This window comes from Cucurbita pepo, chromosome LG16 (genome assembly GCF_002806865.2).
Source record: "Cucurbita pepo subsp. pepo cultivar mu-cu-16 chromosome LG16, ASM280686v2, whole genome shotgun sequence".
In the NCBI taxonomy this organism is placed as follows: domain Eukaryota; kingdom Viridiplantae; phylum Streptophyta; class Magnoliopsida; order Cucurbitales; family Cucurbitaceae; genus Cucurbita; species Cucurbita pepo.
The window spans coordinates 7291949-7318217 of record NC_036653.1 but is presented as its reverse complement, the minus strand read 5'-3'; the positions used below and the strand labels follow the sequence as shown (position 1 = coordinate 7318217).

General features: G+C 36.1%; 4 protein-coding genes across 5 annotated transcripts; 1 reads left to right on the top strand and 3 right to left on the bottom strand.

The window, feature by feature from the left end:
* Positions 1–209: 209 nt before the first annotated feature.
* LOC111776778 (uncharacterized protein At4g15545-like) lies at positions 210–8005 on the bottom strand. Of its 2 annotated transcripts, XM_023656137.1 has the most exons (12): positions 6102–6299; positions 5848–5999; positions 4069–5588; positions 3672–3957; positions 3153–3221; positions 1936–1986; positions 1782–1845; positions 1624–1695; positions 1158–1409; positions 963–1008; positions 795–873; positions 210–697 (listed from the first exon to the last, which is right to left on the bottom strand). In XM_023656137.1, the coding sequence occupies exons 4-12, from the start codon at positions 3942–3944 to the stop codon at positions 605–607; spliced, it is 999 nt and encodes a 332-aa protein (XP_023511905.1). In that variant the 5' UTR covers positions 3945–3957; positions 4069–5588; positions 5848–5999; positions 6102–6299; the 3' UTR covers positions 210–604. The 2 variants fall into 2 exon arrangements, with proteins under 2 accessions (XP_023511905.1, XP_023511906.1); XM_023656138.1 differs by lacking the exons at positions 3153–3221; positions 3672–3957; positions 4069–5588; positions 5848–5999; positions 6102–6299 and adding exons at positions 6954–7022; positions 7473–7758; positions 7870–8005 and having other exon boundaries at positions 214–697.
* A 92-nt stretch (positions 8006–8097) lies between these two features.
* On the bottom strand, positions 8098–14931 carry LOC111776777 (cyclin-T1-3-like). Its single transcript, XM_023656135.1, has 7 exons — positions 14664–14931; positions 13818–14059; positions 12727–12808; positions 10510–10644; positions 9903–10078; positions 9649–9800; positions 8098–9389 (listed from the first exon to the last, which is right to left on the bottom strand). Exons 2-7 carry the CDS (start codon positions 14054–14056, stop codon positions 8614–8616), a joined length of 1560 nt encoding a protein of 519 aa, XP_023511903.1. The 5' UTR covers positions 14057–14059; positions 14664–14931; the 3' UTR covers positions 8098–8613.
* A 1215-nt stretch (positions 14932–16146) lies between these two features.
* On the bottom strand, positions 16147–18320 carry LOC111776742 (protein unc-45 homolog B-like). Its single transcript, XM_023656077.1, has 3 exons — positions 17939–18320; positions 17439–17627; positions 16147–17147 (listed from the first exon to the last, which is right to left on the bottom strand). Exons 1-3 carry the CDS (start codon positions 18122–18124, stop codon positions 16656–16658), a joined length of 867 nt encoding a protein of 288 aa, XP_023511845.1. The 5' UTR covers positions 18125–18320; the 3' UTR covers positions 16147–16655.
* Positions 18321–24193: 5873 nt separating this feature from the next.
* On the top strand, positions 24194–24896 carry LOC111777516 (auxin-responsive protein SAUR71-like). The gene has a single exon (XM_023657161.1). The coding sequence runs from the start codon at positions 24261–24263 to the stop codon at positions 24693–24695; it is 435 nt and encodes a 144-aa protein (XP_023512929.1). The 5' UTR covers positions 24194–24260; the 3' UTR covers positions 24696–24896.
* The last annotated feature ends 1373 nt before the right edge of the window (positions 24897–26269 follow it).

The window sequence follows — 26269 nt, the reverse complement described above, 5'->3', positions numbered from 1 at the left end:
CTGGGTTCTCCTGCAAGCTATCATCCCCTGATATTTCACAAATAACATTAGTGAAAGGCTGAACTTTTCATCATAAATAAGTTAGTTTCTTTCAATCAGATCGCACTGACTTCCCTCCTTTAAATGCAAACTTGACAGCACACAGCCTTTGAGTTCTGGAAGTAATACTTTTCCCAAATAGAGTTGTCACAGAGACATAGCACATGATGGAGGTACATAACTCGACAGGTTTTTCCATTTCCTTTCTTTTTTTTTTCTTTGTTTCTTTCACTTTTCTAAAAACCAAAGTCAATATTTCCATAGAAAAAGAAGTTTCAACTACAAGAGGTTTGATATTTTACAAAAACATCGTGAGTGTGAGCCTGCTTGCAGCATACATACGTCTTTGGAGCGAGCAAGCAGCCGTTGAGAACAAACATTGTGAATTTTCTCTCTAATAATCTATTAGGAGAGATCATGTGTGATTGTAAACAATATCTACTAGCATACATACGTCTTCAGAGCGAGCAAGCAGCCGTTGAGAACAAACATTGTGATTTTTCTCTCTAATAATCTACTAGGAGAGATCATGTGTGATTGTAAACAATATCTACTAGAGAGAGGCCTAGTGAATATTGCGGTTAAGCAATCCTTGAAATGACAGAAAAAGATCTTTGTTATCTGTCCCAAATATCTCTTCTGCTTTTCTTAAAGTTTCCTGGAAGCAAAGGGCAATTGAAACCATATACTAGTGAACAAAAAAGGTCCCAAGATATGAAAGTTCTTAGCAAACTGTTAAATACTGATGAATCTACCTCTCTAGTCTGCTTTTGAGAATTGAGTTCTTTTATGTTTGAAAGGAAGGCACTAAACTGCTCGTATGACAGACGACTCCTGGAATAATTTACAAATTCATCAGTCAACATGTTCTTTTCAGTCTAGATTCATTGATCACATAGTTCCAGTGGAATATAAAAACAAACCTGGCAAGGCGGAAAAATTCCTTGCCATCAACTCGAGCAGCGCGACCTACAGAATTTAAGACAGAAAATCATAATACAAACAGGCACAGAAATAGCTGAAATCTTTACCCCCAAGGGAGCATCTAAATTTAAATGTTCGCAGTAATAGATAACTGGAAAATCCACATTAAAATAAACAAGAAAACATTTCTTTACCGGCCAATGGACGAGAACGAGGAGGAGAACTTGCTGCTGAAGACTGCTGGCTTGACGGGTACCACGGAGATAGTGCGATTCGTCCATCATATGAGAGTTTTGTTGGAGAAGTTGAACCAGATGTTATCTGTGGCGAAGCAACGGAGGAATACCCTCTGGGGGATACACTCTTTGAAATAGTTTTTGGAGTCGCAGATGGAGTGAACCTTGGGGTGATATGCAGCGATGAAAATCTTTGTCCAAGATGTTTTCCTGTTGGAGGTGAAACTTTGCCATTAGTGTTTAATTTATCGACCATTAATTGAAGAGGATTCTTTGAAAACCAACTGGCAACAAAAATGACATTCTCCAGGATTTCAATTAATGCATGGTTTTAAGATATTAATTTGGTATTTATGTTTATAATCTAATTATTATCAGTTCATTATCTTCTATCCTTTGCATTGAACAGGGTAACAAATAATACCTTCATCTATTGTGTTTCTCGTCTCCGTAGAACCACCGAAAGAACGCGTGGCGTGTCCATCAGTTACCTCATCTGAAGTCCAGGTGAAAGTTAAGTCCAATTGAACACCGAACATATTACAGATAGATGAAAACTAATATCAATAAATTCTATATTACCCTTGTCAGTATATGCTTTAGGAACTGCTTGATCACAGGTCCCAATATCAACAGTTTCTGTTTGCTGGAAAAGAGAAGACATCACAGGAGAACTTATATATGTATTATGCCAAGCATATCATAACTGGTAAAATTTATGGACCGGAAACCTTACAGAGGATTCATCATTCAATGATAGCATAAGTTGTCGCTTAAACGTCTCCAGCTGCAGTATGAAAGACACCAGGTTCACAACAAAGTATGAAATCTCATGAACTGAAGCACTCATCTCATATGCCAAAAATTATATAAAATAACATAAGAGGTGATTACAATAAACTGAAAAGAGTAAGAGTACTAATTGAAAGACATGGTAGAATAGGACACGAACTCTATTCTAACTAAAGGTGCACAAAGCCAATTTATCTTCTTTTGTTTTATTACTGTGAAATCCACATCGGTTGGAGAGGAGAACGAAACATTCTTTATAAGGGTGTGAAAACCTCTCCCTAGCAGACGCATTTTAAAAACCTTGAGGGAAAGCCCAAAATGGACAATATCTGCTAGCGGTGGGCTTGAGCTGTTATAAATGGTCAGAGCAAACACCGGGCAATGTGCCAGTGAGGAGGTTGAGCCCCGAAAGGGGTGGACACAAAGCAGTGTGCCAGTAAGGATGCTCAGCTCCGAAGGGAGTGGATTGGGGGTCCCACATCGATTGGAGAAGGGAACGAGTGCCAGAGAGGACGTTGGGCCCCGAAGAGGGGTGGATTGTAAGTCCACATCGATTGGGGAGGAGAATGAAACATTTTTTATAAGGGTGTGAAAACTTCTCCCTAGCAGACGCGTTTTAAAAACCTTGAGGGGAAGCCCGAAAAGGAAAGCCCAAAGATGCAATATCTGCTACCAGTGGGCTTAGGCCGTTAAAATTACTCTGACCCAACTTCCCAAGATCCTCTGACCGAACTCCCATAAGAGGGAAAGAAATCAAGAAAATGATGCCAACTTTATATTTCTCATTNAAAAAAAAAAAAAAAAAAAAAAAAAAAAAAAAAAAAAAAAAAAAAAAAAAAAAAGTGATTGAACTTATCTTAGAGATTCATATCCTAAGGTCTTTTTCCTTCCAGTCCAGAAGCCAGGCAGATATCTAAGTTCAAGAGACACCACATGCCATAACTGGCCCACATGTTAGCTCTTATCTTAGTCTATGAGCAATACAAGATGGATATCCTTTCAGTTCGCACCATAAAGCAGCTATCTCACTCGAAGTTTAACTAGTAGCCAAAGCTCAATACTACAAAAGTGTCAAGCTTGACAGCAACAGAGAGGTAAAACAGGCAGAGGAATAAAGGTAACAACTTGTTTCTGCATAACAAAGAGTGACATCAATCTCACCTTTGCCAAATCACGTCCAAGTTTCTTTGAAGTCATTGATAGTGCATCCCTTTCCATGGAAAGCCTCGTCTTCATAAAACAAAAAACAAAAGGTCAAATATGCTTCAATGAGGAACCAGAAAATTAGGCTCAAGAGTCTATCAAAACAATCACCTCTTTGTTCATTCTTAAAAGAAAGTAATACTCTACTGATTCAATGATAAACCCCCACACAAAGAATTAACTAATTAGATATTCTACGGCATGGGGAACCAAGTTCAAGAAACTGCTCAATTAAGGAGAAGCACGAAGATTATATAAAACCCAAGAACTAGTTTATGTTCCTTAGTGCAGAGATTAAGAGGATAATTCGGAATATTTTGGCCTTTTCTTGAATCGTCAATCAAAAGCAAAGTACTGAGCTATCAGTCATTCGTCTTCGTGGAGAATTGAGATGCTGCAGAATCAAGAGCCATTGAATTTGAGCAAAAACGGATAAATTGTTTTGTCAATCTCAATAGCGAACAGTGTGCCGCTTACATTATCATCAAGCGCGATCTTCAACCTAGATTCAGCTTCCTGGTTCGCGTGCTCCAGGTGAGACAACTTCTTCTGCAGGTCGTAGATGGTTATTTCCTTCTCGTTAAGCTTTTGCTTCATCCTTACCATGTCTGCTTCAAGATTCGACACACGAGAGGCAATCGCCATGGAGGTGATTTTTCGCGCAAGATCGAGCTGATCGTATGGATCCGTTGGAATCACCGCCAAAATCTCATCAGGTAGGTTGAAATCAGGCCCATTGCTCTGCGACATACTCGATCTCTCTCTATGAATTACAGACAGAGAAGCGGAGGTTGAGGATTCAACAGCAGAAATGAGACGAAAAGAATTCCGAAACGAAGCTATGACGGTTCGAAGAGGAAAATTAAGGGCTTACCAAACACGCAAATTCTCAACAAAGAAACAAAACGAGAAAGATTCGATTCCATAATTGCCGCGCTCCCTTTTGTTATTGGTTTGATCTGATTTTCAAATTCATGCATTGAAATTGGAGTAGGTAGGATCGTTCATAGGTTCTAACTTTCCAAAATACATGAGAAAAAAGATCCCAACCATGTTACAAAATTTGTTGAAGAGATAAAATATAACCATCTCAAATCGAATCGATCGTCAGAAGAAGAATTGATACGTTCTGAAAAAATAAAAACTTCTATCGAACAGAATTATAATCAGCCAAATCTAACGATGCTAATTTGTTTAAAAGTAACAATTAATCATCACATTCTTGTGCTGACATCAAAGAGAGCCCCTCAATAGAGTATATATGTTCATCAAGTCCCGCGACCGGAGAGCATAGCCCTTAAACTGATCTCGGACAACGAGTGATTCCAGCAATGACTACTACCTCTGGTGAAACTTGTCGAACATGATTCTACGATTCTCATGGTCCGTCTCTGTTCGACCAGCTGCAACTACCTGACACGACTCGGACTTGGTTTTCTCTTCAAGAGTTTTATCCTGTGAGCTCCCTGTCTCTTCTTACAACTGTTCAACTTTGGGGAATCTTGATGTTCATAGCCAGCATGGTGAGCATTTGTGAACTCCCCTTCTTCCATTTTGCTAGAATCTATATCATATGAGACTGTCACCTTCCTTGAGGATACTCATCTTCATCGTCCTCTCAATGACTGTCTTGATATGAATCATCATATTCTTGTTTATTCGATGACTTACTCCAACTTTGCCTCTGTTCTCGCTTGTTTTTCTCACTCCCAGCAGCCATCTCAACACCAGCTTCCAACTCCCTTTCAATCAGATCATCTTCATCCATTAATTCTTTTTTCTGGGTCATGCTGCCGAGAGACTTCCTTCGTTTTTCGAGTGCAGCCTTTACTTTGTCCTTGTCGATCTTTTTGATAGCGTCCTGAGATTTACCGAGTGTACCTTCTCTAAGATCTGTATTTCGAATTACATGTTTGTCTTTCAGTTCCATTGAATCCCTTGTTGTTTCCTTTGATTTCATATCATTTCCATGGTCTTGCCCAACCAATCCCTCAGACTGATGCCTTAGCGAGTTTTGAGCATTTCCCTTGTCATGGAAAGCCGATGTCTCCATCTCCTGTCTAACCTTAGATTCACTACCTGTATTGTGATTGGAAGGGTTTCTAAAATCTACATTCGAACTTTCGATACTATGATTCCGCATTGCTCTCGATGGCTGGTCACCTGCAAATGAGTGTTCAGAAGCTGGCCTAGATGAACTAGCTTTTGAGGTTCCAAGTCTTGAAGTAGCAAGACCCGCACCAAGTGCATGATTGTCCGCTACAGCACGTTCTTCGCTGTTCGAGGGAGCTTTTATTGAGGTTTGATTGGAAGGACCACCTCCAATGCTTCCATCAGCTTCACCAGAAGGCAATCGATTCTGTTCATAAAGCTCTAACATTTGGTTGCTGACTTCTGCAAAAGATAACCATTCACTGTTAGAATCACATCCAATTATTAGAAGGGAAAATGAGAACAGTTAAGCATATCATTTTCCAAATGCATCACTTCTGCAAGAATATACTTTTGCCTGGCTTAAAATGTAAATTTTTCTCAACACGAGATCTAGGAACGAAGGCGAATGTTTCAGCGAGTACTTCAACAAAACGAAGTTCAATGCAGAACCAGTTTCTGGTGCACTGCTACATTCAAAGAAAATGGCATTGACACTGACCCTCCAATTGCCGTGGGGTGACATCAAACTCTTGCCACCACACCTTTTCCCCATCTGATGGGAGTTTAACTTTGAGAAATTTGGCAGCAAGGAAAATGGCACCAGCCGCAATATGGTGAGGCTTAAATTGCAAGCAAAGAGATGTCCGCAATCTGCATACCACATCCCCATTTCAAGAAAAGAGAACGGAGAAAAGCCATCTATAGGGCACAATACAAAAAACCAAGGCATGCAATCTGCCATACAGCCCATACCCATCATTGACGAAATTCCAAGCTACTTGAGCCAAGGCATTTTGAGCAACTTTGAATTTTTTAATTGCCTCAACGAGGGGTTTGTAGGGATGGTGCACGTTAAGATCAAAACCAAGAGTTGCGAGAACAACCCTCTCCCCAAGTAAAATTAACTCTTTTTGCCGTTCATACACCTCCTGCAGGAGATTATGTGAATGTGTTCATAAATAATTTAATCGTTTAAATAAATATACGCTTTCATTTTCATCGAACAAGGAATAAATGATGACTCCCAAGTGTTCCAAACATAATCTTACTTCCAATAAATCCTATTGCAGACCAAATTTTTAGCGCTATTTCGTTTAAATCATAGTCGATTCCAATGCTCATTAAAAGTTCATTATGTTGCTGAAGCCAAAAATAAAAGAGCTACTAGCTCACTCGTAACTTAGACAAGGGCGCAAATGAACATTTAAAGACACAAAGAAACAAACAAAGAGAATAAATGACCCAGTATTTAAGTAAAAAAAAAAAAAAAAAAAAAAAAAAAAAAAGTGATTGAACTTATCTTAGAGATTCATATCCTAAGGTCTTTTTCCTTCCAGTCCAGAAGCCAGGCAGATATCTAAGTTCAAGAGACACCACATGCCATAACTGGCCCACATGTTAGCTCTTATCTTAGTCTATGAGCAATACAAGATGGATATCCTTTCAGTTCGCACCATAAAGCAGCTATCTCACTCGAAGTTTAACTAGTAGCCAAAGCTCAATACTACAAAAGTGTCAAGCTTGACAGCAACAGAGAGGTAAAACAGGCAGAGGAATAAAGGTAACAACTTGTTTCTGCATAACAAAGAGTGACATCAATCTCACCTTTGCCAAATCACGTCCAAGTTTCTTTGAAGTCATTGATAGTGCATCCCTTTCCATGGAAAGCCTCGTCTTCATAAAACAAAAAACAAAAGGTCAAATATGCTTCAATGAGGAACCAGAAAATTAGGCTCAAGAGTCTATCAAAACAATCACCTCTTTGTTCATTCTTAAAAGAAAGTAATACTCTACTGATTCAATGATAAACCCCCACACAAAGAATTAACTAATTAGATATTCTACGGCATGGGGAACCAAGTTCAAGAAACTGCTCAATTAAGGAGAAGCACGAAGATTATATAAAACCCAAGAACTAGTTTATGTTCCTTAGTGCAGAGATTAAGAGGATAATTCGGAATATTTTGGCCTTTTCTTGAATCGTCAATCAAAAGCAAAGTACTGAGCTATCAGTCATTCGTCTTCGTGGAGAATTGAGATGCTGCAGAATCAAGAGCCATTGAATTTGAGCAAAAACGGATAAATTGTTTTGTCAATCTCAATAGCGAACAGTGTGCCGCTTACATTATCATCAAGCGCGATCTTCAACCTAGATTCAGCTTCCTGGTTCGCGTGCTCCAGGTGAGACAACTTCTTCTGCAGGTCGTAGATGGTTATTTCCTTCTCGTTAAGCTTTTGCTTCATCCTTACCATGTCTGCTTCAAGATTCGACACACGAGAGGCAATCGCCATGGAGGTGATTTTTCGCGCAAGATCGAGCTGATCGTATGGATCCGTTGGAATCACCGCCAAAATCTCATCAGGTAGGTTGAAATCAGGCCCATTGCTCTGCGACATACTCGATCTCTCTCTATGAATTACAGACAGAGAAGCGGAGGTTGAGGATTCAACAGCAGAAATGAGACGAAAAGAATTCCGAAACGAAGCTATGACGGTTCGAAGAGGAAAATTAAGGGCTTACCAAACACGCAAATTCTCAACAAAGAAACAAAACGAGAAAGATTCGATTCCATAATTGCCGCGCTCCCTTTTGTTATTGGTTTGATCTGATTTTCAAATTCATGCATTGAAATTGGAGTAGGTAGGATCGTTCATAGGTTCTAACTTTCCAAAATACATGAGAAAAAAGATCCCAACCATGTTACAAAATTTGTTGAAGAGATAAAATATAACCATCTCAAATCGAATCGATCGTCAGAAGAAGAATTGATACGTTCTGAAAAAATAAAAACTTCTATCGAACAGAATTATAATCAGCCAAATCTAACGATGCTAATTTGTTTAAAAGTAACAATTAATCATCACATTCTTGTGCTGACATCAAAGAGAGCCCCTCAATAGAGTATATATGTTCATCAAGTCCCGCGACCGGAGAGCATAGCCCTTAAACTGATCTCGGACAACGAGTGATTCCAGCAATGACTACTACCTCTGGTGAAACTTGTCGAACATGATTCTACGATTCTCATGGTCCGTCTCTGTTCGACCAGCTGCAACTACCTGACACGACTCGGACTTGGTTTTCTCTTCAAGAGTTTTATCCTGTGAGCTCCCTGTCTCTTCTTACAACTGTTCAACTTTGGGGAATCTTGATGTTCATAGCCAGCATGGTGAGCATTTGTGAACTCCCCTTCTTCCATTTTGCTAGAATCTATATCATATGAGACTGTCACCTTCCTTGAGGATACTCATCTTCATCGTCCTCTCAATGACTGTCTTGATATGAATCATCATATTCTTGTTTATTCGATGACTTACTCCAACTTTGCCTCTGTTCTCGCTTGTTTTTCTCACTCCCAGCAGCCATCTCAACACCAGCTTCCAACTCCCTTTCAATCAGATCATCTTCATCCATTAATTCTTTTTTCTGGGTCATGCTGCCGAGAGACTTCCTTCGTTTTTCGAGTGCAGCCTTTACTTTGTCCTTGTCGATCTTTTTGATAGCGTCCTGAGATTTACCGAGTGTACCTTCTCTAAGATCTGTATTTCGAATTACATGTTTGTCTTTCAGTTCCATTGAATCCCTTGTTGTTTCCTTTGATTTCATATCATTTCCATGGTCTTGCCCAACCAATCCCTCAGACTGATGCCTTAGCGAGTTTTGAGCATTTCCCTTGTCATGGAAAGCCGATGTCTCCATCTCCTGTCTAACCTTAGATTCACTACCTGTATTGTGATTGGAAGGGTTTCTAAAATCTACATTCGAACTTTCGATACTATGATTCCGCATTGCTCTCGATGGCTGGTCACCTGCAAATGAGTGTTCAGAAGCTGGCCTAGATGAACTAGCTTTTGAGGTTCCAAGTCTTGAAGTAGCAAGACCCGCACCAAGTGCATGATTGTCCGCTACAGCACGTTCTTCGCTGTTCGAGGGAGCTTTTATTGAGGTTTGATTGGAAGGACCACCTCCAATGCTTCCATCAGCTTCACCAGAAGGCAATCGATTCTGTTCATAAAGCTCTAACATTTGGTTGCTGACTTCTGCAAAAGATAACCATTCACTGTTAGAATCACATCCAATTATTAGAAGGGAAAATGAGAACAGTTAAGCATATCATTTTCCAAATGCATCACTTCTGCAAGAATATACTTTTGCCTGGCTTAAAATGTAAATTTTTCTCAACACGAGATCTAGGAACGAAGGCGAATGTTTCAGCGAGTACTTCAACAAAACGAAGTTCAATGCAGAACCAGTTTCTGGTGCACTGCTACATTCAAAGAAAATGGCATTGACACTGACCCTCCAATTGCCGTGGGGTGACATCAAACTCTTGCCACCACACCTTTTCCCCATCTGATGGGAGTTTAACTTTGAGAAATTTGGCAGCAAGGAAAATGGCACCAGCCGCAATATGGTGAGGCTTAAATTGCAAGCAAAGAGATGTCCGCAATCTGCATACCACATCCCCATTTCAAGAAAAGAGAACGGAGAAAAGCCATCTATAGGGCACAATACAAAAAACCAAGGCATGCAATCTGCCATACAGCCCATACCCATCATTGACGAAATTCCAAGCTACTTGAGCCAAGGCATTTTGAGCAACTTTGAATTTTTTAATTGCCTCAACGAGGGGTTTGTAGGGATGGTGCACGTTAAGATCAAAACCAAGAGTTGCGAGAACAACCCTCTCCCCAAGTAAAATTAACTCTTTTTGCCGTTCATACACCTCCTGCAGGAGATTATGTGAATGTGTTCATAAATAATTTAATCGTTTAAATAAATATACGCTTTCATTTTCATCGAACAAGGAATAAATGATGACTCCCAAGTGTTCCAAACATAATCTTACTTCCAATAAATCCTATTGCAGACCAAATTTTTAGCGCTATTTCGTTTAAATCATAGTCGATTCCAATGCTCATTAAAAGTTCATTATGTTGCTGAAGCCAAAAATAAAAGAGCTACTAGCTCACTCGTAACTTAGACAAGGGCGCAAATGAACATTTAAAGACACAAAGAAACAAACAAAGAGAATAAATGACCCAGTATTTAAGTTTGGCATAAGCAATAACAACATCAGAAACTAAAAGCACATGGGTACGAGATACCAGTCACCGTGAAATGAGAACAGAACATAGACCCACTCTAACCATTTGGTACCTTTTGTCTAATTTTCTGGGCTGCAGTAGGATCCTTCTTGTTGATGATTTCATATGAGACCATAATAACATCCTTCAATGGACGCGGGGTTTCTTCAACCTTTCCTGCGAGAAACATACACACTGTCGCAATTGTCTGCAAGAAAATTAAACTAAACTGAGGCACTAAAATAACATCATCAATTCAATACGTATATGAGCTCAGCTCTATGTGATAGGTTGCTCTACTTCAGCTTTCATTCCAACACCTTTTATGAAGTACAACAAATAAGACTTAATAAAGACCACAAAATTCTCATAACAAACGAAAATGAAAAAATGTAAGAAAACTAAACCAAACGGATGGAGGAATATTAAGAACAAAAATTTATCTCTTAAACATACCAAGAAAAAATGTAAGAACAAGGCATGAATGTATACTACGGATCTATTACTAACAAGTTGCAACAACACATTTTAAGCATAAGCACATCAACAAAATAAAAAATCGGCCCAAGAGATTATCAAATACTGAATTTCAATAAAGGAGGGAAAAGGACTAGTGTTATCATTATCACTGTGATGAAAAATACGTCCCTAACATAAGTGTAAGAAGAAGGCAAGTCTTACTACTAAGGCCTTGAGAACCATAAATTGATGGAGCAAAAGAAGCAGAGCCAATCAAAGTGGCTGATGAGCAACTAGATACAAGGTCTCAAACCATAAAAATGCAGGCAGATTTGAGAAACAGGATGTTGTTGTGCCTTGGTGAACCTAAGCATTGATGTCTGTGCGTGTGTGTGTGTCTGTGTATATTTTGATAAGAAACTAATATTTCATTTTCACGAGAGAGAGTACAAAAGGAAGAAAGATGAGATATCGCCACCACGTCAAAGACATTACAAAGGAGATTCCATATCAGCAAAAAGTGGACGCTATAATTACAAGTCTTAGATGGAGAGTAAGTAAAAATTCTAATAAGGTCCTGAAAGTTGACTTGGCTGGTGTTCTCCCCTAAAAAAACCCTTTCAAACCACAATCTCCAAAAAGCACTATCACTCATTGAACCATGAGATTCCACTTGGCTTTTAAAGAACGTATGCTGTATTAATTGAAAGAAATATCCAATTTTGTTTAGGAGACCATACGGAGAAGTTTTATTTTCGGATAAGAAACCAATTTCGATAAAGAAAAATGAAAATATAAATTAGGGACCTACAGAAAAGAATGGTCCAAACAGTAGAGCATTGAAAAAAATACTAGAGAATGCTGTTCCTTCAAATTTTGTTCAATAAACAAACCAACTGTTCAAGATCCCCAACTATTGGTAATCATAAACAAAGAGTAACTCCAAATGAGTCTACAAGTATGTTAACATGCATCAAACCCTAGACCTCTTCCCATGACCTAGCAATGCTCAAAAGTATTGTCAAAGTAGCCCTTGTATGGGGACAGAAAATCCAAAATGACTTCCTACATCATCCTGCAAATGCTCAAACTCTGGACCATAGACAAGCCAAAAGTTTAATTATTTAAAAAACGGATAATTTTGAATGGTAGCTTGGAAGTTTAAAATTATTGAGGCTTTTGTTTATGGGAACAAATAAGTTTTGGTTTCATCATACAGTAAACAAACTTTAAAACTTAAATAGAGGGAAAAAGGGTTTTGTAAAGTTGTCACTCATTGCATGTCAGCAAGTATTAGAGATTCCACCGCTTTGGGACAGGCACAGATTTCTTATAGAGAAATATTAAGAATCGCACTATTTTATGTATCTATGAAATTCCATCATAGAATGAATTTGGGATTCCTGCATGAGCAACAGAATAATAGATGCCCGTGGTCCATGGAATCAAATTTCCATGTCCTCATCCAAACATGAAAAGGGCATCTCGAAAGAAAGCTTTCAATTCAACCGATTGCATTGTGAAAAGAAACAGAACAAAAGCTACAACTATCAAAATCAAACTCAGTGTGAAAAGAAACAGAAAAGCTCCTGTTATAAAAATTGAACTTGCAATCTATAGTTAGCTGAAGCTCCAAAATGTTCTAAGAAAAAATATCAAATACATAAAAAGCCAGCTTTAAAAATATTTTTTTCCCCCCCTTGAGCATCTGAAAATGCCACCAAACCAAATCAACAAAGCATATAAATTGTCCGCCTTGAGAGAACAATTCTCATATGCTTATGCACACAAAATAAATATTTGTTAACAAAAACTGGAAGAATGAACTTACCCTTCGGTCATTCTTTGCATGAGACTGCCGAAGAAAGAACCTATGACAAAATATTATTGCTGTAGCAATGGTTACCTGGGGACTGCATAATAAAAACAAAAACAACAATGGACTCAATATTAGTTTGAGATAATCGAATAATTGATCGGGGATAGCTAGAGACAAAGAAAAGCAAACTGAAAATTCTTAATTTCTCTCTAAGAAAGATAAATAATTTGGGTAACACTCTCGGGTGTCCCCAACGGGATAACTTGGGTTAACACTGTCAAGACTATCACTTCTGAAATTTGGTCTAAAAGAATCATAAGGATCTTTGAAGAAAAGCATTTCATATGGCAAAAATGGTTTGATTAAGTCAACATTAAAGTTTCATTTTGAGTATTCTCAAAATGTTACTTATACAAATTGGGGGTACTAATTTTTCCCCTAGCTTGTTTCTTTTATTCTTTCGATATTTTTTTTTCACTTGGGAATTTGTTTCCTCAAAGATATTGTTTCTTTTAATTAATCCACGAAAAGATCGAAACTATATATATAGGGCAAGTGTTCCACCCACATCAAATTCCCATAAGTGCAACAAATTGAAGTCAGAGATGAGTTAATTTTCCTCCATGAGAAATTTTTTACATTGCAAAAAGCACCTTCCGTGGCCCTAAAAATAAAAGACAGCAAAATAAATGGAAGAAATATGTTGAAAAGAGCCAAGCTTATCATGGGGAAGATGGTGAGAGAAAGAGAGGCAAAGAAGGGGTGTAGGAAACAGGAAGCCGCTTAAAACAATTCAATGAAGTTATTTGTTGATATACGAAAGTCAATGCATTGTCTTTTCCATTCTTAACATTGAAATCAGACAACAGAAAAGGATATAGAGTGCATTTAATGTCTCTCATTAACAACAATTGGAAATATATCAAAGCAAGGAGTGAATGGAATAGGTTTCTCGAGAAGGATCTAAAAATGGCGAAACAACGGTTAAAAGAGGAAATGGAAGAAAATGCAGCAATAAAACCGAACGCCTTTCACTGAGGAAACAGAACAGAAGGCATAAGCCGTAAGGCAAAAAAACATTTAAAGATTGTTAGAATACTCACACTTTAAGTCTCATTCCCAAATCTTGGAGGAATGTACAGTACGATTTGCGTAGATATGCCTCCTTTTTCAAGTCAATCCCATCTTGTTTAGAAGGAGAATTTTCTTCTAATTCCCTCCTAGAAAAATACCATTGAGAACCATCCTCCAACCCATCCTGTGAGTGTTTCGAATCACTATTTTCATACATCGCCTGATGCGACGGATCACTAGATGATAAATTCTCCATATTCATATCCATATCCTGTTATTCAAGATTCATAGACAATGACAGCTTATTCAGGAAAACTGGAAGTTAGATCCACCAAATTCAGTAATTTAGAAATTATGATCATAAATCTGCAAGACACAATTGAAACCAAAATATATGATGATAATAAACTTTCTGGTGAATAAGCACTAACAAATAGTATAAGGCAAGCAGCCACAGCTCAAAACCTTGACTCTAACAAATCACAAAACTGTTTCTCTCGGAACAAACTTACACGACAGTATATCCCCGTGTAAAGCTTAGTAAGATGAAAACAACAGGGCTCATCAAATGCCCAACAATTGCATAGCCAAGAACAAATACAAGGGCAAATGTCTAACCCCAACACCCATGGCCAAAGAAACATTTGATTGCCACCCTCCCATGAGTTCGACAAATCTTTCCAGTAACTTCCGGAAAAGAACATTCAAGAGAAACCCCAAAATTCCAAGCAAGGCAACCAGAAATCACAAAATAAATTTCAGATTCAAACGAACAAAGATTGCGTAAACAAACGAATAGGCTGGATTACATACGAGATTGATGGACAACTAATCGAGCTTACAGAAGTACCGCGTAATGATGCGATTAACATTACCTTTTTAAAGTGGCAAAAGAGAAGAAAAGAAGTCGAGAAATTGCAGAAACTCGAGCAATTGGTGCAATACAGAGAGATAAATTAAGGGGGGGGGGTGAAAATGGCCAGAAGAAAAAGAAGAGATTTTGGCAATGGTTGGTTAGGGTTTATGAGGAAGATGGAATGAAAAGCAGTCTGAACAGTGAGCTAAGCTCAAAAAAAAATGTGGGTGCTTCGGCCCTCTCCATTTTCACGCTGCTTTGTACGATGGGACGAATCCCCCAAAAAAAAAAAAACAAAAATAATTTTGATGATGACGATAATAAATAAGCTATAAATTGATGGTTTGTTTCTGTATTTTATGTGTCACACTCATAAACTTTATTTTCGAATTAATTCCTAAAGTTTTCATAATGTATAATAAATTATACAAAATGCCACCTACTTTCACTTTTCCATTTAATCTTTTTTATCTTTCAAAAATAAGTTAAAAAATATTAAAAGAATAATAATATTCGGTCGAAATTTATATTTACATTCCCGATAAAACAACAAAAATGGAGGATATTGAGCGTTCTTTCTACATGTTATAAAAAACGAGTAAAAGTAACAAGATCGTGTCGTTCTTTTCTTCAAATGTCAACCCTTCAACAAAATGGTTGTCTTCTTCAACAAATGTCAATCAACCATCACCTTCTTCTTCGGGTCTGACTCCACCTTTCGATCCTTCCGTTTCAACTCCAACATTAATTCCTAAATTATGTGTGTGTCGCATTTGTAAAATAAATACTTGAATTCCTAATATGGGTAGGTAATGGTATTAGAGCTCGACATTGGACGGACGTTACGCCTCCAAGTGGAGTAGATTGTAAGATTCCACTGTATTCCTTATAAGGTGTGAAAGTTTCTCCTTAATAGACGCGTTCTGTGAAGCTAATGGTGACGTAACGAGTTAAAATGAACAATATCTACTGACAATAGACTTGGACCGTTACATAAACTAATTAAAATACATAGGCACGGACAATAAATGATAATACTATGTCAATAATGATTCTTCATTTCATCCGTTGCTTCTCCACCAAAAGAAGGAAGAGATTTCTTTTGATTGCGTAGCCGTAAGCTTAGCCTATTCCCAATGCCATCCATCTCTCCAACTCCAAGCAATTCATAACATCTTTTTTGCTTGCTTAGCTTTGGTGTCAAAGAATAATGGTGTCAAAAAAGAAACATGTTACAGCCAAAAATATATAAATAATGGCTACTTACCTCCACGATCTTGGTTGTCATAGAAAACTGTGACAGCTTAAGTCCACCGCTACAGATATTATCTGCTTTGACCCATTATATATCATCGTCAGCCTCACAGTTTTTAAAATGTGTTGACTAGGGAGAGGTTTCCACACCCTTATAAGGAATGCTTCGTTCTCCATTCCAACTGATCTAGGAACTCACAAAAACAAAACCCACGACAGAGAAAGTAGGAACATAGCAGAGACATAGGTACACGAAGGAGCAGAGAATTAACAATTCATTCAGTTGTTATCATACAAGTATTTGTTCTTCCCAATTTCATCAAATTTGAAGCTTATGTGCTGCAGAGTCTACCATCAATCAGTGGCGGACAGCGGCATATAATAGTATATACCATCTTTTCTCAAGAAACAGAAACAAGTATTGAACATTATGTACCAGAGATATCTTCCATATCCAAGACGGGATCTCCATTTCTATTAACCACCAAGAAATTGATGTTGTACAGCAGACACATAACTCAAACCAAACAGCGTCAGCTCGAGCTTTGTATAAAATCTTTATGTGCAAAGCTTGCTCGTCGATCACATCCACGGTGATAATTTTGCGTCTGACCAACTACACATTACATAGGTCTGAAGGTCTCAACAGTACTGATCTTAAACGAATGAATTTCCAAATCCATGGAGCTCCGAGTTGCTCATTGTGTCGTTTTTCTATCAAGACAGCGAGGCATTTGATTGTGAATGTATATTCAGTTCATTTCACAGGTTTAACGCCAACGGTTCTGACACGAAAACGAAATTGAGGTCCCGACTCCTCTTCATCATCGTCGTCGTCTTCACTGGAATCATCCTCAACTCTATCCCAACGTGCATAGTCTAAAGTCGAGTGTCCTTTTGGTTTTGGGATCGTTTGCCAGCCATTGGGACCTACGTCGGTCGTGCCCTTCTTGCTCTGAGCTTGAAGGACAACAACTTCACTTTTTGTGGTGTTTTTCACCTCAGCTTTCTGATTGCTCCTTTTTTCATCAGATAATCCACTGTCGCCCCGAGTTGTCTGGATAAGGGTAGTTTTTATCAAATTGCAATCGTGCTCAGGTTTCTGTAACTGAACAATACTTGGAGCTATAACATTTCCTTTTCCCTCATTGCACTTCTCATCGGCTGCATAGTCATTGAACTCAACATCATATTCTTCTTCCTCCTCTTCTTCAAGCTCTGCTTCTGATTCAGGTATTGGAGCAAGTGACTTTCCTTAAGCATAAAAAAGATCCATTACTGATGGCCGCAAGCACAATTGTATACAATCAAGTTGAAGATTAATGAATAAGATCAACAAAAACCCAGAATCACATTGCTATGTTGCAGCAATACAAATCCTGATACAACTTGTTCGTCACGGCGTGATTCAATTAACGAGATCAAATACGAATACTATAACATTATAAGCAGCATCGAACAGTAATGTCTACAGCTGAATTCTTCATCAACATGATCAGAGAACAAACAGTATGATAAGGAAGAAGTAGTAAGTGCATACCAATTGCGTCTTGAGACGAGTTTGAAGATTTTGATAAACTTCTGATGATGGGTTCAGTTCTATAAGTCTGTTGACATCAAACAGAGCAGAATGGTATTCCTTGAGTGTGACAAGAGTCTGGGCACGGAGCATTAGCGCTCCAGTGTGCTTATGATCAAGTTCAAGAACCCACGTACATTCTTCTGCTGCCTAGAATGGAACAATAAGATTATAAGGAATCAAACTCCAATTAAATACGGAATAAAAATCAAATACACGAAGGGAAAAGAAAAATCACACTACAAGCGAAGGATTATAATTCTAGAATCAGTGATCGATTCGATTATTTGAAAGCATATCTAGACATATCAGTTTCAATAAACGAAATGCAAATCCGATTCCGGTAAAAACGCGAACCGCTTCGAATTCGAAATCAAATCAACAGCAATAACAATTGTTCTTCAGGAATCATCACACCAGTACAAAAACCCCCAAATAAAAATAGTGGGATCATTACGCACCTTCTTAAAATCATGAAGTTTCAAGTGACAAGCAGCTCTGTTACTATGCAGCGCAATCCTCTGGGACTTGGTCTTGGCCATGGCAAGCGCTTCAGTGTAAAATCTAAGGGCATCGACATAGAGCCCCTCACGGTACATCTGGTGGGCTCGCTCAATTTTGTTCAACGGTGCAGTAGCCGCAGACATTTGAATCAAATCCTACCGTACAAAACCCCAAATCAAAGGAACCCCAAGCGATGAAATCGGATGGAGCTCGCGATCAGAGAAACAGAAACGGAGGCGCGAAACTGGAAAGAGAGAGGGCGGAGAAGAAGGAGGAAGAAATGTCTCCCGCGGCAGACAGCAGAACGAGTACCTCGTGATACGCGAAGCTTCGAGGAGGAACAAATAATGGACAGATCATAGACGTGATTGATATGTTATTTATTCATTTACGTTTCACGAACACCACTCTTCACAATATTGTCCATTTTAAACTCTCATGCCTTTGCTTTGGGCTTCTCAAAAGGCCTCAAACGAATGAAGAGAGTATTTTTTTTTGTTTATAAACTCATGATCATTCCCTAAACTAGCAGATGTTATTCTAAATTTTGTTTTTTTATTTATTTTTAATTTTAAAAAAATATTTAAAGCTGATGGAATGTCGTGGTTAAAATCCCGCCCACCATTGTGGGCCCCACTTTCTCGAAGTTCATATTGTCTTTCATTATTTTCTTCGACTCGACAAAATCAATCTCCACCGTTCGTTTACTTTTCCTTCTTAAACGGACGGTCCTTATTCAAACAAAAAAAACATATTTATATTATTAAAAGTATCACATTTCCCATGATTAATAATAATAATAATAATAATAATAAAAAAGTGTTATTATGTGTTGGGCCGTGTTGGTGTTCGGCCCATGGATCCAACTTAGCTTAATGGGCCGACAAAGTTGGCCCACTTTAATATCGCATGGGCTGTTTACGTGACTAAATTTAAATATTAAATAAAATTTTGATACTATAAATATTCGAGTAGAGCTTAATGGACAAAAATATCCCAATAAAATTCTAAAATTTGATTTTATTTTTTATTTTTATATATAAGAAAATAAGATCAAGATTATGAGTAATTAAAAATTAATCAAACCAAAATTAATTTTAATTAACATACAAATATATTAATTAAAACTCTAAATTCACATTATTATATTTATCAATATTTTTAATTTTTTTTTCATCGAAGTACTTTAATTAATTTAAATACAAAGCATGAATATCATGCATTTTTAATTGTTAATATTCTTAATTTTTAAAAAAGTTTTTTAATTGACAAAAAAAAAATAATATTTTAAAAATAAAACCATCTAGAACCCACTATTCAACGCTATACCAAATACGTGTGGGGATGATTTGAGTCAAAATAAACCCTTTAATAAATTATAAAGTCAAGTCAACATCTTGACCCATCACCAAACACAATTTATGTTGACTTTCCACTTTTTAAAACTATATAATTGAAATAATATGTGCTTCCATTTAAACATATATATATATATATATATATATATATATATATTTTGTGTTAGGAGGTCAAAGGTTTGAATCTTTCTATCTCAATTATTAGTCATTATAAAACAAAAAAAATCAGAACTTACAAGAGACTAAATTAGTCAGCTCTCGAGTCCAATCAAATCCGTCCTTACTACCACATTTCAATGGTCAAAATCCCACAAGCCAAATCGTTGAATAGTTCAAACCACGGTCCATTTTATTGAACATAATTAAACCTTCGCTTTCTTAGGTTTGTTGTAATTAAACTTTTCTTTCCTTTCACACGCTAAACTATACAACATTTAAGCGTCCATGTGACCTTTGTGAGGCCAAGATAATTGGAGAACAAACTTTGTTGCCCTTCATTAAATATGCAATTAATGGCGTATACCTTTACGGGTCATTCGAGTTGGATATTTCATTAAATACTAAACGGGTCTCTCTATTTTCTTCATCTCACTACTTAACTAGAATTTCATATATTATATTTGTTGAGTGTCAAACACGATCGTTTTAACTGTCTATTTATTAGTCAACGAAAAAATTAATATATGACACCTACGTTAGTGAAAAAAAATTATACGAGCTAAGTGGCTCTAGACATGATCACCCATGGGTCTATTGAGTTCAAGCTCAAGTTCGTGTTCTTCTTTTAATTTTTTGACATATTTTGTCTAGGTCTAATTATCAACAACACTTTAACCGTCAAAACCCACCACTAGTAGATATTGTTCTCTTAAACGTTTTCATTATAGGAGTTTCCCCTCATTTTAAAATGCGTCTAATAGGGAGAAGTTTTCACGCCCTTAACCCACGTGGGATCTCACCTCTCGTAGACTCTAGATTCTATATTTTAAGACCAAAAGAAGGGTCGAGAAAATTCAATAACGGAAAAAAATGAGCCACAAAAGTAACAAAAATTGAGATAAATAGGAATGGTCAATGGCACTGCCATGTAACCCACGGCGAACTTGTTGCATCAGCTTCCCAAACGGCACCGTTAGATGTGACAACTCTCACATTAATTAAATAAATTAAACATAGGTCAATATAAAATTAGTATAAAGTTTTGATAATATTCATATGATTATTTTTCTTATACCTAATCCGTACAAGTGTCCTAAAAATGAAAGAGGCTTATTAAATACCATATAAAATGTTAATACCAAAAACATAGACTAAGATGGCCTACCAAGAAAAACAGTCATGTTGGACAACAAGACAAAGAGTGTTAGCCGACCAATAAATTCAAACATCATCCGTACGACAAAGGATTTCAACACATCCACCAATAATAATAATTTTTTTTTTTTTTTATGAACCTTAAATTATTTTAATGTAATTTAAAACGGTAGAAATGTCTCATTTTCAACAAATTGGTAAGAAATATATTGAAATTAAAAATATTTGAAATCTATTCCGTTTCTAGAAGAAATACCCCTTCAAAATTTTGAAAATTCTCATAAAAATTATTGGTTTTTATAAGCTTATAACATAAAGTATTTATTTTGTAAGATTTTCAACTATATAATATATAAATAATTTTTTTTTTTATAAAGTTCCACCTTTAATGCACTTTTACGATAAGGTATGCGGATCAAAATTCCCACTCAATTCAACGTCCACATATATATATTATTATAACCTAAGATTTTGAACTTTATTATATCTTCACAATTTATATAATGAAAATATACCCCCACGGTAAATTTTTCAATGGGCGGTGCTTTAGATATGGAATAATTTATGTTAGTTTGATTATGAAAATTAATTATTTAATTATTAATTTAAACGTTAAATTAATAAAAATACTCATTTAACTTTGCACTTTATTCACAACAATAATCTTAAATTAAGAAAAATACAAATATGCCCTTAAATGGGTTATTTTTAAACCAGTAAATTGAAGTCTAATTATGTAATAAGCTTCGATTCGATGATTTTTTAATGGGTATTAACGTCATTCCACTTACCGATGCTTTTGTTTTATTTACTTAATTAAAGGGAATCTTTTTTTTTTTTTTTAATTTTATTTTCACAAAGCTCCATTGCTTTATATCCACGAGATAAATCTTGGATTTAATTAAAGTGTAATCTTTTTTCACAATGAATTTTAATGATTATATATTTTGAAAATTAAATAAAATTTAATTTAATTTATTTAGAATAATGGAGAGAGGAAAGATGTGGATGAAAAAAATTGAGAGAAATAAAGGTGAGGGTAGTGGAGGGATAATAAATGGAGAGTGCTGACATGGAGCTTTTTGGGGTTGAAATTTGAAATTTCCACAAATTTTGGCCTTCTTCATTAAATAATTCCACACTTTCATTTTCATTCTTTTGGACCAATTTCATTCATATTTATACATATTCCCCTCTCAATTTTGCCTTTTCATTTCTTATAAGGCCATTTACTTACTCGAGAAAATCAGTAAAACAGATTGTTTCCGTTAGATGAACACGACTCTCCACAATAGTATGATATTGTTATCTTTGAGTATAAACTCTCAGAGCTTTGCTTCGGTTAGATGATATTATTTGATTATAAACTCATGATCATTCCTTAAATTAGTCGATGTGGGACTCTACATCAAAAATATATGCTCGAGAATGAATCTCGAGACCTAAATTAATTCGTAAACTAAAATGTTAAGCAACAAAATTAGGCGATAGTTATGCATAACATTAAATTGGCTTAAATGAGATTAAGGAGAGAGATGAGTAAGGGCAATTGAATGGAAACCATACCTGTCCACGTAAAGGCTTTATCTAACACTATTGCCAAACAAAGAGTAAATATGAGTCCGGGTTGAGTGGGGTCTCATCTGCCGGTTCGGTTCGGTTCGGTTTGGTTGTACCTTCCCTCTTGTACGTTTTGACAGTACGGCAATCACGGAAGGACCGCCCTCCCACCTTCCTTTTTTAATTAATTATTTTTATTGGGCCCATTTCCCTTATTTTCCCTTATTTCTATTATATTTAAATTTATTATTATTATTATACGAAAAATTAATCGGAGTGATTTGACTAAATTACCCATGTGACGTGGCTGTCAATTTCCTCCGTCTTTCTCTTATGATAAGGAGCGTTGGGATATTTTTGAAAATTTCAGGAATTTTATATTTGGAATATTAATTAATTTCCAAAAATAAAAATTCCAGAAGCCAGCTGGAAACTTCGTGAGTAAACATTTAATTTTCTCCTCCCCGTCTTGGAATTTTTGCCATTTATTTAAATTAAATTAATTTTTTTTTCTTTTTTTTCTTGCTTTTTCCGATCTCCTAATCCTACGGTCAAGAAAATTCCGCCTACTTTAAAAAAAGTTTATTAATCATTTCACACGACTTTCCCAAAAAGAATAAAAAAGAAAACCCAAATGATTTCCACATCATATAAATAAAAAGCATATAATATGATAAATTTTTTTAAAAGAGGAACATAAGATATCACTTCCATCCTCAGCCGACATGTCGCTACCTCTTGCCGGCTCCACATCCAAAATTTCGTCTGAATCTCACCACTACATGTCGATTGGAGCGTTTACCTCACGCGCATACGATGAAGGTGGTGGAGTGTGGAACGAGGCAAACGGAATTCGGAATCACGGATATGTACTGAAATTTGTTTTAATAAAATAAACCGATAAACTAAATGGTCCAATGGATGAACCGGTAATTGCGCCACCGGGGTCCGCCGCACTCAGCCGGACCTCCCCTAATCTTTTATTTATTTATATATTTATTATCAAAAGTCTGCCAAATGGACGTTTTTAAAAGGAATTCAAAATTAGGGTTTAACGAAAACGACAACACAAATGTTTCCTTCTCACCATTTAATTCAAAAATAAAATTTCATTTTTTTAGACCATGATCGCTTTCTTATATACTATTCAACAAATAATTAATTTAATTTTTTTCACCGAACCACATATAAAATTTGACTTTTTGACTGTATCAAACTTACAAGTGATTGACTTGGTCGGTCGTTATAAACATAAGAAAATTCTAAGAACTGAAATTCTAAGTCGCGTTCGAGTAATTATTCATGTGAAAATGGATAAAAATTAATAAATTCTCTATCAGAGAAATTTGGAAGAAATTCACATGTAGAAGATATAGCTAATTTAATTTAATTTAATTTTTTTATTTAAAAATAATTTTCAACTATATGTAGACTTATACAATTATAAAAATATTTAAAATATTGACCATAAAATAAGGGAAATTTTTGTCTGATGTATACGTGGCTATAAACGACGGCATTTAATTCATACTTTACTCTTAATTAAATAAAAGGAAGGCCCAATTCCTACGCTAAGATTAATTACTTAATTAATATATATAATAATTTTTCGGTGATAATTAGTGATTTAATTATTCTTAAAATCTTATTATTATTTACTAACATTAACCTAATCCAAGTGGATTAAAATCTTATATTTATTATTGAGATTATTAATATTTATTTAATTACCTAATTAATAAGGCTGAAAAATGAAATTATGATTTAAATTAAATAAATAAATAAAAGGAGGTTAAAATTAAATAAAAATAAATTAAAATAAAGAAAGGGAGTGGGTGAAGAAGAGAAGGCACTTTGATTTGTACCTTGAAAGTACGCTTTAACTGTACCTCATTATTTATTTATTATTATTACTTTTATTTATTATTTATTATTTATTATTTATTATTAATTTCCCCACTCTCCCACTTTATATACTGTCATTCCCTCTCTCCTTCTCAAACCCCCAAATCGCCTTCTTTCTCTCTCCTCTGCAACATTTTCGGCTATGAAGCAGCTCATCCGCCGTCTCTCCCGCGTCGCCGACTCCTCCCAGTCCAGTTACTGCCTCCTCCGTACCGACTCCTCCGCTGCCGCTCGCCGCCCCGGCAGGGCCCACTCCTTCCGCGCTGCTGCTGCTAGCAAATTCCGTCGATCTAGACCGGAGGGCGCCATGCCGGTTCCCCAGGGCCATGTTCCGGTCTACGTCGGCGACGAGATGGAGCGGTTTGCCGTCAGTGCCGAGTTACTAAACCACCCGGTTTTTGTTACTCTACTGGAGAAATCGGCGCAGGAGTACGGATACGAACAGAAAGGAGTGCTACGAATCCCCTGTCATGTGCTGGTGTTCGAGCGAGTACTGGAAGCCATTAGAATCGGCGACGAAGACTCAATTTACCTTCAGGATCTTCTCTCTTCACTCTCCGGCGACTTTCTTTCCTGAATTGATTCTTGTGCGTTTTTTGTTCCCTGGATTGATCGTGTTGGTTTTGATGTACATATAAAACACACTTCCTTCTGCGATCGGGGAAGAGGAAACGAGATTTGTAGTTCTGTAAATTGATTTTGGAATTAGGGTTTTGTGATTGTTGAATTGGACGCTGGAAACACTGAAATGAAATCGGAATGTCCAAATTGGCTGTAATTTCTGTTTGGATTCCGAGAAAGTTAGTTAGTTCTGTATAATTGAACAGAGAGAGAGAGAGAGAGAGAGAAAATGTTGATCGGATTTTGGGGATTTGGAATGAATCTGAAAATTTTGGGGATTTCTTGCTGAAAATAAATAAAAATTCATTTAATTTAATTTAATTTAATTTAATTGAATGGGATGAGGCGAGATATGCGGTGGAGTGTAGGGACATAAACGTGATAAAATATTAGAAGTGGGGGTAATTCGGGGTTCACGGGGGAGTTTTTCAGTTTGGCTTCTTCTGCACGTGCTTCAACAATCACAACGGAATATTCTGTTTCCCGTTTTTTTTTGGCATTTTTCCAAACCTTGCCCTTACCTCTTCTTGCCTTTTGTTTTTCATTTTTTCCCCCACCAATCATTATTATTATTATTTTTTTTTTTTTTAAATATATCAAATCTTTCCTTCGATCGTAGTCTTGATTCATTCATATACTAATTGTTTACTCGGGTATCGCAAATGAGGACTAATTTGGAGTTGTTCATATTGGGAATGAGTCCCAGTTAATTTAGGAAATGATCATGGATTTACAAGTAAATGAATACATCTCTATTGGTACGAGACCTTTTGTGGATAACCCATGCTCAAAGCGGACAATATCATATCATTGTGGAGAGTCATGATCCCTAACATTTCACGAGAGATTTTCTTTGCTAAGGTAACTACATAAGTGTATAATATATATTATTTTGAATGAAAAGTGGAAAGTTTGACAATTTTAAGATATTTTCAAACGTGCGACCGAGAAAAAAAGAATAGGTTATATTTTTGGAGTTTAGTTCGTATGAATTTATGGTTCTTATATTTTTTTTAATCACTTAATTTGAAATTTTTGTTGATATTATTAGTATATATTTTTTTTTATATAGTTCATGAAATTTTGTGCTATTCAAAATAACAAATTATTTTTATGCTTTATTTATTTATTTATTATTTTTTACAAATTTAAACAGAGAGGCCCAAATTTGGGATCTTAGTAAACCCATTTGTCTCTGGGCCTTACAGTAGGCCCATAGTGTTTTTCTTTTTTCTTTTTTCCTGAAATTTTAAATATTATTAAAAATAAAATAGTTAATTACATTTTGTAATTTAATACAATTTAAAAAATTATAATTTTATTTTCTCTAAATTTAAACTTTAATGTTCTGTTTCAAGATTTTCTAAATTTAAAATATTATTTTTTAATCGATATTTAATGAATAATTGGAGTAAAATAATTAAGTTTATGTTATAAAATAAAAAAGGAAAAATAAAATTGGAGATAATGTTTGGTGGTGATAGTTATGTGTATTAATTTTAGGTGGGTGAATGGAGACATATTAATTAG